Raw genomic sequence first — 14,002 nt, forward strand, 5'->3', positions numbered from 1 at the left:
GTTACGATGGTAATAATATGCCATTTATCTTCTTTAAAAATCGTGTTACGGCCTTAATGGCAGCTTCGCCCTTTAAGGGGACTTGTTTGACTTTGTTACAAGCAGCTTGTGTTAGAACAGCTGCGCAAACGATTGCTAATTTGGTTTCTGACACCCCTGGCTTGTCAGAGGAAGACAGGATAGAAATGTCGTTAGCTCGCTTGTCCCAGCGTTTTGGGGTTCGTGGAGGTCTTTTTGCAGAACCGGAAATTAGAAAGTATCGCTATGGTAGCAAATTGACTTCGACCTCTTCCAGTGATCTGAAAGAGTTTAAAGATGAATTATCGCAGTGTTTGCTTTACGCGCAAGCTTATGGTCAGCGTGACAAATTGGAAGGACGTTTTGTTTTGGATTTGGCTAAGCGACTCCCGTTTGACGCTAAGCAGCGTTATCTTGACTTTTTAGGTGATCAGTATGGTGGCACTGATGAGCCTACTCTTCAGAGTTTGTTTGAATTTGTAGTACGGGAGGAAACGCGTAAGTCGACTGATTTTAGCATTATGCTAATGGGCGATTCTGGTGAGTCGCAGCATTTTAAAAAGTTTGGCAAAGGAAAATTGCCTTCATGTCCGGTTAGGCAGACGTCCGTAAAACCCCACGATGATGTGATGTCAGGGAGTTCGCAGTACTCGACTGTTGTTGGCGCACCGCGCGGTGGTGAAGCCAGACGTAAAAACCTACCGGCATGCATTTGTTGTTCGTCACGTGGTCAAGTTGAATATCATTTTTTGTCTAATTGTAAAGAATTTTTGCGCTTGACACCTAAAGATCGGAGAGATGTCATTGTGAAAGCTGGCAAATGCTTGAATTGTTTGCGCCAGCATATGGTTAGGGATTGCGTTCATGCAAATAACTGTCGTAAGTGTGGGCTTAACAACGATAGGAAACACTATTTTCTTCTGCATGATTTTTATGTGACGTCACATGATTCTCTGGATTCTGTTGGGAAAGATGATGCTCGTGCCAGAGTTCCTGTGCGTAATGTTAAGATTGGAAATGTTAAAGCAGCCTTTAACCGCGTTACTGCTGCTCGTGTTTTGAATCCAATGACTGGCAAATCGAAGTTGGTGTATTGTCAGCATGATCCTGGTTCGCAGTTGACGTTTGTTTCGAGTGACTTGGTGTGTGAACTTGATCTTAAACCGTACGATAAAGCGTCGTTTAAAATGGATACCCTGGCTGGTCAGAAAGCTACTTGTGCTGACCTTGTCAAACTCAACATCCAGTCGTTAGAGACAGATGAACTGTTTTGTGATATAACTTCGGTGGTTAACCCAGCTTGGGCTGATGATGTTAAAACTTTACCGCATAAACAAGATTTAAATGGTTTCCGTCATTTTCATGACGTGAATATGTTTCATTTGAATGATTGTAGTACTGTAGATGTACTGATTGGCAACGACAACGCTTATTTGATGTGGGCAAAAGAAGAACGTGTTGGTGAAAATCGTAGTGAACCGCATGCTTTACTCACTCCCAGGCCCGGATTTAGGGGGGGGCAGAGGGGGCAGGTGCCCCGGGCCCCCCGATTTTTGAAGGGCCCCCCTACGTGGAAAAAATGTGATTTTGTGTTATTTTTTCTTCCTTTCAGCCTTTGAAGTTTCTGCAAAATGCTGTGCAGTGCTGGATTGATGCTACTGTAGACGCAGAGGTGATTTTTCGCGCCATAGGCGCGAAAATTTTTTTTGCAGGGGGGCCCCCCGATCTAAAAGTGCTCCGGGCCCCCCATCAGCTAAATCCGGCCCTGCTCACTCCTCTCGGTTGGTTGGCTTGTGGTGGTAAGTCACCCTTAGAGGAAAGCGTTGCTAAAGTGTGCAGAATGCAGACGTCTTCAGAGTCGGATGTCATCTCTGGATTTCAGCGTAAAATTGAGTCTCGTGATATGGAAATAGCAGACCTGAATAAAGTCATTCAGGATTTGACGTTGCAAAATGAAACCTGTGAATTGTCTCGCAATGATAAGTTGGCTAGAGAACTTGTTGAACCGAATATTGAGTTGAAAGATGATCGATTTGAGATACCTGTTCCGTTGAAGGAAGATATTGATCTACCTAACAATTTTGTGTTGGCGTCAGATAGAGCTGCTGCTTTAAGGAAGAAAGCTTTAAAACAACCTGAACTTCGTGATTTCCTTACTGACACCATGAAAGATCTTAAATCAAATGGCTATATTGAGCGTACTGGTGAAGCAGGAAATGTCAAGGGATTTGAATGGTATTTACCGTACTTTGTTACGTCACAATTAAAAAAGCGCATTGTTTACGATGGCAAGTCTGAATTTCGAGGAACTTGTGTTAATGATATAATGTTTTCGGGTCCTGACTTGTTAAACCCTCTGGTAGATGTCTTGGCTAGATTTCGGCTTGGTAGATTTGGTCTCATGGCTGATGTGACTAAATGCTTCTTTCAAATAAAATTACCTGAGTCGCAAAGGGATTTGTTTCGTATATTGTGGTTTGAAGATGATGACCTTGAAAATGGTAGGATGGTACCATTTCGTTTTTGTGTACACCCTTGGGGAATAAAGAGTAGCCCGTATATCGCTTGCTTGGCTATAAAGAAAATGATCGAGCAGAATCCCAGCAGTGCTGGTGAATTGACTCTCTGCAATATTGCAAATAATATGTACATGGATGATTTTATATTTTCGGCTGATAGCTTAGAGGAAGCTCAGCAAATCACTCATGAATCAATTGCTTTGTTTGATAGCCGTGGGTTTAAACTTGGTAAGTGGAGTGCTAACAAGGAGGCTATGATTGTCTTGTCAAATTTGGATAATGAGATGCTTTCACCTTTGATTCGTGACATTGACTTTCAGACTGAAAATATGACTTTGCCATCAGCGAAGACATTGGGTTGTGTGTGGCAAACCGAGTCTGACGAGATGCGTATCGCATGTTCCTTAAAGCCCTTAGCTAAACACACGCGCCGAAGTATGCTCAGTCAGCTTGGACAAAATTTTGATCCGCTAGGCTTTGGAGCGCCATTTTTTCTAAAAGCACGCCTTATACTTCAGCAATTGGCGATAGACAAGTTTGATTGGGTCACCGAGGTCCCTGATAGCTTTGTTAAAGAGTGGGAGTCGTGGCTTCGCTCTTTGGACCTGCTTAAGGATTTTTCGTTACCGAGATGGTATTTTGCAAACTCTGGTGTGTGCAGTCCGGATGATATTGTTTCATATCAATTGCATGGGTTTAGTGATGCTTCGGCGCAAGGTGGCGCCTGGGAGGCAATGGTTAAACAATTTAAAATCGCGTTTTTTCACATTTTGGACTCTTCAATTCGTAAGCCCAAATTTATTGAACTGCTTACGTACACAAGTAGTGCCGTTCGGATTGTGAACGAACGCCCTTTGGTACCTTTGAGTGACGACCCTAGGGATTTTACTGTCATCACCCCTGCCTCACTTTTGACCCCATACTTAGACCCATACTGTGCTGTTGGGCAACCACATGATCGTGACCAATTAAGAAGGGATTATCGGTTCAATTTGTCACTTTCTCAGCAGTTTTGGAGTAAATGGATCGATTTTTACTTGCCAGGTCTTCAGGGCCGGAAAAAATGGCTAAAAATGGCCGAGAATTTGGAGCCTGGTCAACTTGTAGTGGTAGGTTCTCTCCAGGACATTGGTAAACGTGGGAAGTATCAACTTGGGAGGGTGCATGAGGTAGTTCCACAAATTAGGAAAGGGAAGCCTGTGGTTCGTAGAGCTAAAGTTGCCGTCTGCAACTATGATGAGAGTACGGGGAAAGTGAAAGTAGACTATGTGTTGAGGGATATTTCGTGCCTCGCCCCCGTAAAGAACACCTGAGTGTTAGGGTTTGAGCCTGGTTTTGTCTGCGGTGGCCGACACTTGTCTGAGCCCAGAACAGTCGGTTATTATCGCAATCATTGTATATAGCATCATTTTTTGCGTGTACCTAATACCTATGGTACCAATTTCATGTATCGTCGTGTTTATTCTTATTGCTGTTCATTCTTTGCATGCCCTTTGTATTTGCGTATTAACTTAAACGTGAGTGATTCAAACAATTTGTGTATCATGTGTTTTTATTCATTGGCTCACAATTGTCGTCAATTCTTTTTTAGTTATGCCATGTCAGACTGTCATAACTAGGGGCCGCCGCTATGTTACAGACGGTTGTTCGCCTGGTCAAACGTCATGTAGAAACCGTTCGGGTCTACTGAATATTACGTCATGGAAATTCCTAAAACATGAGCCAAGATTGCACCATCGTCCGTAAGACTCGTGTCAGACCGGTTTAAACCTGTTTGGACATGTTGTTGCGTCGCGCTACTGCTGGCGTGCCTTTGAGTTATCACAAATTTTTCTGATTCATTCTTGAAGTTGTTTGTTGGAAGTCGGTCGCACATTTAACTGGTTTATTTGGTGCTTGCTAGCTGGACAAACTCTCCGTCTTTTATCCAAGTAATTTGTATTGTACCCAGCAAACATTGATTGCTGGGCCAGCGTCGGCTATATGCTGGGTATGTTGGCACAAGGCTGGCAATTTTGTCCAACATTTTGCCAACATTGCCAACATTACGCCAACAATTTCAATACTTCTTATTATGCGTTCAAAAAGGTCTTAAAGATTTTGTTTCAGGTTTATTTGTTTTAAACTGTAAAAATACTAACACAAACCTCTTTTCATGTGGTATTGCTTCAAAACACAGTTGTGTGATTGGCTGACATCGGTCAGAAGCATTGCCAGTGTTGTGCCAATTCATAACAATTTCGGTGTTTTCTTCAAAATTATGCAAATGTAATATCATCATTTTGCTACAATTTTACATTTTAATAATAGGCTATCAATGCTGTTATTATTTTCTGATACCGTACAAGTATACTATGAATACTTAAGACCAGCGTTGGTCAGAAGTGTAGCCAACAGTTTGCCAACAAAGTAGTTTCATTTTAGTTTGTTTATGTCAAACTGAGCAGAGGTCTAGAAAAAGGCTGGAGCAACAAAACGCGAACGCGATAACGTGCTTGATACCCAAACAGTTTAAACTTTCCATTAGCCCTACACGTTTCCACAAAATAAACAATTGCAATGTCGGCTATATGCTGGATGTGAGGGCACAAGATTGGCAATTATGTCCAACATTTTGCCAACAATACGCCATCAATTTCAATAACTTATTTCTTATCATGCGTTCAAAAAGGTCTCAAAGATTTTATTTCAGGTTTATTTGTTTTAATCTTTAAAATTACTAACACAAACTTCTTTTCATGTGGTATTGCTTCAAAACACAGTTGTGTGGTTGGCTAACATCGGTCAGAAGCATTGCCAGCGTTGTGCCAATTTATAACAATTTCGGTGTTTTCTTTAAAATTATGCAAATGTATACCATGATTTTGCTACAATTTTACATTTTAATAATAGGCTATCAATGCTGTTATTATTTTCTGATACCGTACAAGTATACTATGAATATTTAAGACCAGCGTTGGTCAGAAGTGTAGCCAACAGTTTGCCAAGTTTGTTTATGCCAAACGGAGCAGAGGTCTAGAAAAAGGTAGGAGCAACAGAAACGCGAACGTGATTCCGTGCTTGATACTGAAACAGTTTAAGTTTCCATTTGCCCTACACGTTTCCACAAAATAAACAATTGCAATGTCGGCTATATGCTGGATGTGAGGGCACAAGATTGGCAATTATGTCCAACATGTTGCCAACAATACGCCATCAATTTCAATAACTTATTTCTTATCATGCGTTCAAAAAGGTCTCAAAGATTTTATTTCAGGTTTATTTGTTTTAATCTTTAAAATTACTAACACAAACCTCTTTTCATGTGGTATTGCTTCAAAACACAGTTGTGTGGTTGGCTAACATCGGTCAGAAGCATTGCCAGCGTTGTGCCAATTCATAACAATTTCGGTGTTTTCTTTAAAATTATGCAAATGTATACCATGATTTTGCTACAATTTTACATTTTTATAATAGGCTATCAATGCTGTTATTATTTTTTGATGCCGTACAAGTATACTATGAATAGTTAAGACCAGAGTTGGTCAGAAGTGTAGCCAACAGTTTGCCAAGTTTGTTTATGCCAAACGGAGCAGAGGTCTAGAAAAAGGTAGGAGCAACAAAACGCGAACGCGATAACGTGCTTGATACCGAACCAGTTTAAAGTTTCCATTTGCCCTACGCGTTTCTACAAAATAAACAATTGCAACGTTGGCTACTTTATTTCAGCTTCACTGGATTTATTCTTTGAAAATATTAATAGCCAACAATAAAATGACTCTTTAACTAAATGACTCATGTGGTTTAGTGGAAAAACACAGTTTCTTTCGCATACCGTATTCTTGTACCAACAACGCCATGATAAAAATCGTTTGTTCATATTCAATTGCTTCAGATAATTTAGTGCAATAAATGTCTTGTGATTCAGAGAACACTTCCAGAAAGTTTAGGCTTTGGTGCCTCCAATACCCAACTAGCATAATCCGTTCTGTTTACATTGATTCAACGTCTGCAGACGTTGGTAAGGTAACTAACAAGCGATAAACTTAAAAACGTGGTTGATAATTCAAGTTGCCAGGTCTTCATTTTTTTCTTATGTTCAACAAAAGCTTTTTTAATTTTCAAGTTTAACTATACTAAAATGTTTTGTAATATTTTTGAAAACATTTTTTCAGGACTAACCTCAAAATTTGCGTGCAGTTCAAGAAAATTTAAAACAACTTGTAAGCTTAATCGAATTCACTTGTTGATGTTTAGTAGCGCTCGACACAGCAGCATGATTGTGGTGATCATGTAATCATTGAGTTGCGGCTGCACTGCCGCCGCGCTGCTGACCTGTCTGCAGACGCTGAATCAATGTAAAAAAAAATCGATTGATGCAGTATCACTTGTTGATTTTGTTCTGAGAGCAGTCGCTCACTGTCTGATTTTGACCACGTGGGTGAGATTCTCGTGTCGCCAACAAAGGGGCGTCTTTACTTTAAATGTAGCAAAGCTTGCACAATAGGCCAGCTTCAGGAGCAGTCATGTTGCGTCGAAATCTCTCCTCAATTTCTTGAAGCGAGATTTCACAAAACGATTGCTACTTTTACTTTCAACGATCCGGCAAATCGTTTTTTCTACTCCCGCGGTGCATAGAACAACACTGCAGGCACAATAATTGTTGTGAAAACTCCATTATGACGTCACTACTTAAACTTTGACTGGGCAATATGACGCGTTGAAGTGAAAGAGGCAACAAAGCTTTAGAATGCGGCGATGTGTTATATCAACGTGAGGAGATGCAATTTAGCAGAAGAACTTGGTTTGTTTTGATGAAGGAAGACAGAGGCCATGACTTAATCCTTTGCTAAAGGGATTATGACGTCACTCGATTCACTTCGACTGTTCAAGCATGGCGGTTGTGCTCAATACACAATTACGTGGAGAGCCGAAAGCACAATGCTTATGTGAACAGCGCTAAGAGGAATTTTCGCTTCTTGCATCGAAAATATAAAAAATCGAATTCAATTGAGATAGGCCTATTACGGCCGAAAGAAGTTTTAGAAATGATCAAAATGAAACTATAAGAATGACTTACGACAATGTTTATGAAAACCTGGTAAGTGAATGTCTTTTATTCATTGAACCTGAAATAATTGTGTAAAGTCGTTTTTGTCACTAGGCTACGTTTACACAATTTAAAGAAAGTTATAAAACTCAATTTAGAGAAAGTTATAAAACTCAATGACCAATGGAAAACTTTCATATGAAATATTCTCGTGACAAATTTAGTGCCAGTGCTTCTAGATGAGTGCTAAGAAGATATCAGCAAAGTAGCAGAGCTTGTGATGTCCCACAACATGTGTAGGGTTCTGCTCAATCTTTGATTTTGCTGCTCCGGCAGTGTTTGCCTGACTGCTTGAATGTGTTTGTATTTTTATGTCGTGTGGATAGGTCTGTGATGGTTGTAGAGTATTTGCAAATGTAGCTTTCATTGCCGTCAACTGAATAATAATAATAATAACATGTTTTATTTTGCGCCCATTGCGACAACATAGCCTACAGTAGCCTACACTGCGACCTACATACGCAACAAAACAGACGACTGGAATCCCAAAATAAACTTTAAACGTTGGCTGTCATTTGTAACAGTCGAAAATGTCTGTAACAAGTGCTGAAGCTTTTTAATATGATGGATGAAACCCCTGTCATTACATTCGATTTACATTTTGCAGGTAGCAAATTTAAGTCAAGCTGTTGGCAAAAATGCAAGCGATTGTATCAGTGGACTTATTACCAACTATTATTATCGAACACAACACAGTTCAAAGCATGTCGAGAAAAAAGAAAGGAAAAAAAAAACGTCGTGAAGTCTAAGCACTCGTTTGATTGTTTAAAAAAGAATCTGAAAAAGATTGTTCTTGGTGAGTACGGATAAATGTTTTTACTACGACTAAATGATTATGTCATAACTATGCCATTTTGTTCTTTTGATTAATGTATGATGTAATTGTGAAGAGTACCGTATTGAGTAATGTATGAAAATGTTTTAGTGGTGTATTCGCAGTGATGTGAACAACGAACATGGTGGTTAGTAGGCTATGTCGGCATTTATATACTGATTTAACACTTCTTTTTTTACTTTCATGATTAGACATGGTGATGGCGCACGACAAAGCTGCTGCCGTGCAGCAAATTGATGAAGAGTTTCAGAGTGATTTCGAAATTGGAAGGACAGGCAAGGTGGCTGAAAACGGCAAAAACTAACTTTTGGTGAGCTTGTTATATGTTTGAAAGACAACAGCGCATGTGTTGCTTTAGTTGTTGAATAACTACTGTACACGCAATTAGAATGTATTGGAACTTGATTATTGCTCTGCGTGGCGCAGAATCGAATGATAAGTTTTTTTGTCACGCACGTTGGAGAGAGGGATATTACATTGATATTGCAGATTGTCAATTAACTTCGTAGTATCCTGAACGACAACTGATCAAAATCCTACACAGTGGCGTAGCTAGAAAAATGTTTTGGAGGGGCCAAATATTTGATGAATTGAAGAGAACAACAAAGTGTTTGATTTAAAGCCATCGCCACTTGATGTGCAGTGGCGTATCCTGGTGGGTTGAAGCAATAAAACTGGTAGCGGGGTTAGAGCGTGCCGAAGGCACGCGTATTCTCAGGGGGTCCGGGGGCATGTTCCCCCGGAAAATTTTTGAAAAATTACACTCAAATAATGGATTATAGCGCTTTCTGAAAACACTTTTAGGGTAATATTTGTATGAAATTTATTAGCAGATAAACAGCTATTAACTTATTAAAGATAGCTCTTACACACGAACTGGCAAAAACTGCGGCTAAATTAGAGAACACCAAAAACAAGCTAAACTAAAACAAGCTAAACAAAAACTCAATAACTACACAAAAGCCCAACAGAGTAAGCCATTCTGAAATTGCTTCCACAAATTAGTTCAAAGAAATGTAAATCGCGTAAATTTTGGGCGATTTACGATTTGGAAAATTTATTGGTGTCTTTCTGTGTGTCTAAAACAAGTCCTTGGGGGTGTTAATAGCCAGATCTCTTGGAAAACGATATAAATTTCTACAAACTTTATTGCATTTTCAACAAAGGGCTCAACTTCGGAATCCAAAGTTTGAAAATTTGGGGGGGCATGGCCCCTTTTGCCCCCCTGGTTACGCCTATGATTCCTACACTGTTGCCAAACAGCCCTCTTGATTTAAATATTTTTGTTTCATTCGCAGGAATTCACAATGATAAAGATACACAAGAAAAAGCTGCTGATGTGCAATGAATCTCCATCTGTCAATACGATTTTATGTGGCTTGTTTCTAATAAATGTGAAAATATACGAAGCTCGGCTGTTACTTTGCTTTGTCACAAAGGGAGAAGTGTTGCTTATAAATCCGTGTTGCTGCTGTTCTTTCGCCCAAGGATTAGCTAGGTTCAACAATAAACTTTTGGTGATGAGCGAGGTTTAAGTAGCCTACAGAGACGTTTGGCAAATGTAGATGCCAATGCTGTTCAGATGTTTTATGCACCAGCTTGCTTTGCATGGCCAACCTTGGTCAAAGCGCGGGCATCACAATAGTCAATAGATCAGATGAAGCAGCATCATGGTGCATAAAAGTCAACCAGAATTTAGGCGCCAGATGAAGCAAAATGGTGCACAAGCCATCTTGCCAACGTTGGCCAGATACAAATGCCAACGTTGGCAAGATGAAGCAAAATGGTGCATAAAACATTTTGCCAACGTTGGCAAGATACAGAAGCCAACGTTGGCTAGATGCAGAAGTCGACGTTGGCTAGATGCAGACGCCAACGGTGGCAAGATGCATACGCCAACGCTGGCCAGATGCATCCAAATGGTGCATAAAACATTTTGCCAACGTTGGTAAGATGCAGAAGCCAATGTTGGCTAGATGCAGAAGCCAACGTTGGCAAGATGCAGAAGCCAGCGTTGGCAAGATGCAGACGCCAACGCTGGCCAGATGCATCCAAATGGTGCATAAAACATTTTGCCACCGTTGGCAAGATGCAGAAGCCAATGTTGGCAAGATGCAGAAGCCAGCATTGGCAAGATGCATAATCCAATGTTGGCAAGATGCAGAAGCCAACGATGGCAAGATGCAGACGCCAACGCTGGCCAGATGCATCCAAATGGTGCATAAAACATCTTGCCAATGTTGGCGTCTGCATCTTGCCAATGTTGCGGCCAACTTCTTGCCAATGTTGCCCCAACAATCAATGTTTACTGGGTAGTGACAGTTTTTAGGTGTACGGCGTTGCACCAGTCATTTCGATAGCCGCGGGCTAATTTTACTGGAATACACTTTGAATAGACGTTTCGAAGGTGTGTTTATTTTTCGGTCATTACGTACAGACAAACGGATCCGGGAACTTTATGTTACAATTTTCCCACGAAGAATTAAGGTTTACCGCTGTGACCAGTAGGACAGTGGCAACACTTGTCGAAACGGAAATGCAACGTTTTGAAAAGAATCGTTTCCCTCAGTTACACCACAGGCTACATGGCTACTCGGTCATGTTTTTGCTCGGCAGGTTACATTTTCTTTCGAGCTTTTTTTTTGGATGCGAGACACTCTTTAGTGGAAAGCTACAATTCCATGTGGTAGACGATTATCCTGAGTTCTCTGACACAGAGTCTCTTGCACAAGAACTATGTTTCTTTCGAAAGCAGGACAACGGAAAGTCGGTAGAAGATTTTTGAATGATATTCAAGAAGATGGCATCTCATATCACCAGCCAGCTCGTGTTCAGCTGAACGGTCATTTTCAATTTTGGGACATGTCAAAACTTGGTTACGATCTACCATGACACAGAAACGGCTAAATTATGGTATGGTCTGCCATGTGCACAACAAAGTTTGGAATTCGATCAACCTCCAGACCTCTCCAAGGACTTCGTTTTTAATTCGCCGGAGACTTGTTGCCGAGTGTTTGGACCAGATTTGAACGTCTGCTGTCCAATGCTGACATTGACAATTGAAATATATATAGGCCTACATCGCAACTTGTAACCTACCTACTGTAGGCTTAGGCTATTAGTTTGGTTGGTAGAACAGACTGATGTTTCTAAGCTCGCTTTGCTCGTCGCCCTTTCTTTCCTTTTCTAGTAGCCTAGGCCTAAATGTCCTCACCAATTTTAGAGAGCGATCGGCGCCCATGTTCTCAGGTCATCCCCAACACTATCTTGCTCGGAATGTCGCTGTAGCCTACTAGGCCTAACTATATACAGCAATGTAGGCTACGGGCGGATTACTACAGCAGCATGGCTTGATTAAATTGTTCAACATTTGGCGTACTTGAAGGCTTTTCTATGTTTGTGATGTAGCCTAAACTTATTGTGTGATCCCATAGAATCTGATTGGCAAATAAAGTTATTGCTCTCTTTACATTTGTTCACTTAAAATTTCTTAAGGTTTTGCCACCCTGCAAAATCATTGTATTTTGTAATTTTCATATAATTTTGGTTTCTTTTGGTTTTTTTGTAATATTTTGGTTTCGAAAACGCTTTCGGTTAGCTTATACGCTTCTTGCTTCTACGTTTTTCCAGGCTCCTTCAATGTTACGGCAAAAAACATTTTTCGTTTTATGGTAACAAATAAAACACGAAACCTGAAACTTGTGAGTGATTATATTGGCAATTCAAGTGGGGAGGAAAACAAGCACCTTCACGTGGTCCCCCCCGTCAGTAACATACGAAATTATATAAAATACGTATGCGAAACGAAGCTTGTCAAACAAGAGCTAATGAGACTGTTCAGCGCAGGATGGGTAGGGAAATGCCCTTTTCAGGGTACGGCAGTGCTCGCACTGTCAAAAAGTACCGACGATCCACCGTAGTGCAGCTGAACACCGAGGGCATCACGGCCAGCCTACTCAACATCATCGAGCACCTGGCCACCATAAGCATCAAGCCCTTATTATCCTCCTCCAGGAGACTCACTGCACATCTGTGGATAAGTTGGTAGCCTACTAACCAACTTCACACTTGTAGGCTAATGATTGCTTGCCTGTAGTTCACCTTGTTTACTCGCTTATATAATCATGTGTGCCCTAGGTAATTGTACGCTTTTCTAGTTCTGTACTCTAGCCTTGCCACTGTTTCATTATGCAGTTGTACTGGCAGAACGAGGAGAATAGAATTGTGCACTGTGCAGAACTATGTTTACCATAGATACAGTATATTTAGTTAACCTTATATTTGTTTTGTTTGTTTAGCACGAATTTAAGTTGATTAAAGCCAAGTTATGTTTCTAGTTTGGTTTATATCGTAGGTAACAACACTCGCAGGCGCAACCTGCAGCAGGAAACACGGCCTCGCCACGTTTGTCCATGACCGGCTGAGCTGGTCCTTGGTTGACTAATCTCAAACTTAATCGGAGATCGAGTGGCTTTGTATAGATGTAGCAGGCTACAACATCGTCAATGTCTACAAGCCCCCACCTTCGCGGAAAACATCAACAGCCCTCCAAATGTTCCCCCACCCCAGCCTCTACGCTGGCGATTTTAACTGCCACCACACTGACTGGGGCTACTAACTGGCTACTAGGTCGACGGAAAAACTACATAGCCTACCTTGCTGGGATGTGGAGTGTGGCAGGCTCTACCGCGACTTCTTCCGTTTCCCCCAGGGCAACGCCACCACCAACTCAGCAACACCCCTGCTGGCAAGATTGGATTCAAAGAGGAAGGAGCGGTGGGCAGAAGCCATAGACTCAATCGACTTCACGCACTCCAGCCGCACAGCATGGAGTACACTCAACATCTTTACTGGCAGATCACGTGACTCTCGTCGCCAATGCCCCATTTCAGCAAATGCTATCGCCTCACAACTTGTGAATAATGGAATGCACAGAACGAGAGACCGTGAATCAGACAAGTCCGTCTCAAGGAAATGACGGACCTCTGGAAGGTCCCAACACCTGTCGAGGGCAACATCTCTGGTGAGTTTACCCCAGAAGAATTTGCCTTCGCCCTCCAGCACTTAAAGTCAGGCAAATCCCCGGGCCTTGACCACCTATGCTCGGAACTAATACTCCAAGCTGGCCCCTCTATGAGATCCTGGTTAAAAGACTTCCTTTTCTGCTGCTTGCGTCACCTGCGCATCCCAAGAATCTGGAGAAGAGCCCTAGTGGTTGCAGTCTCAAAGCCGAAAAAACCCCCAGGGGATCCGAAGAGCTACCGCCCCATCTCTCTGCTCTGTATCCCCTTCAAGATACTCGACAGACTTATCTACGCCCGTGTCGAACGGATAATATACCCTCAGCTCCCTCGGGAACAAGAAGATCAACCGTAGACAAGGTCACTCTGATGACCCAAGACATCGAGGACAGCTTCTCGGCAAAATAGAAGGCTGGCGCCGTGTTTGTCGATCTCACGGCTGCCTACGACACTGTATGGCACAGCGGTCTTACCTGCAAACTACTCCGTCTCCTTCCTGACAGGCACACGGTCCATATGA

At 41.7% G+C, this 14,002-nt stretch overlaps 1 protein-coding gene across 2 annotated transcripts; it reads left to right on the forward strand.

Annotated features, from left to right (window-relative positions):
* Positions 1-6,993: 6,993 nt before the first annotated feature.
* On the forward strand, positions 6,994-9,866 carry LOC145787731 (uncharacterized). Of its 2 annotated transcripts, XR_014291438.1 has the most exons (4): positions 6,994-7,617; positions 8,234-8,422; positions 8,653-8,771; positions 9,760-9,866. XR_014291438.1 is itself a non-coding variant. In XM_082599538.1 (3 exons), exons 1-2 carry the CDS (start codon positions 8,188-8,190, stop codon positions 8,763-8,765), a joined length of 348 nt encoding a protein of 115 aa, XP_082455664.1. In that variant the 5' UTR covers positions 7,630-8,187; the 3' UTR covers positions 8,766-8,771; positions 9,760-9,866. The 2 variants fall into 2 exon arrangements, 1 of the variants encoding a protein (XP_082455664.1); XM_082599538.1 differs by lacking the exon at positions 6,994-7,617 and having other exon boundaries at positions 7,630-8,422.
* Positions 9,867-14,002: the final 4,136 nt, after the last annotated feature.

Source organism: Aplidium turbinatum, chromosome 18 (assembly GCF_918807975.1).
Source record: "Aplidium turbinatum chromosome 18, kaAplTurb1.1, whole genome shotgun sequence".
In the NCBI taxonomy this organism is placed as follows: domain Eukaryota; kingdom Metazoa; phylum Chordata; class Ascidiacea; order Aplousobranchia; family Polyclinidae; genus Aplidium; species Aplidium turbinatum.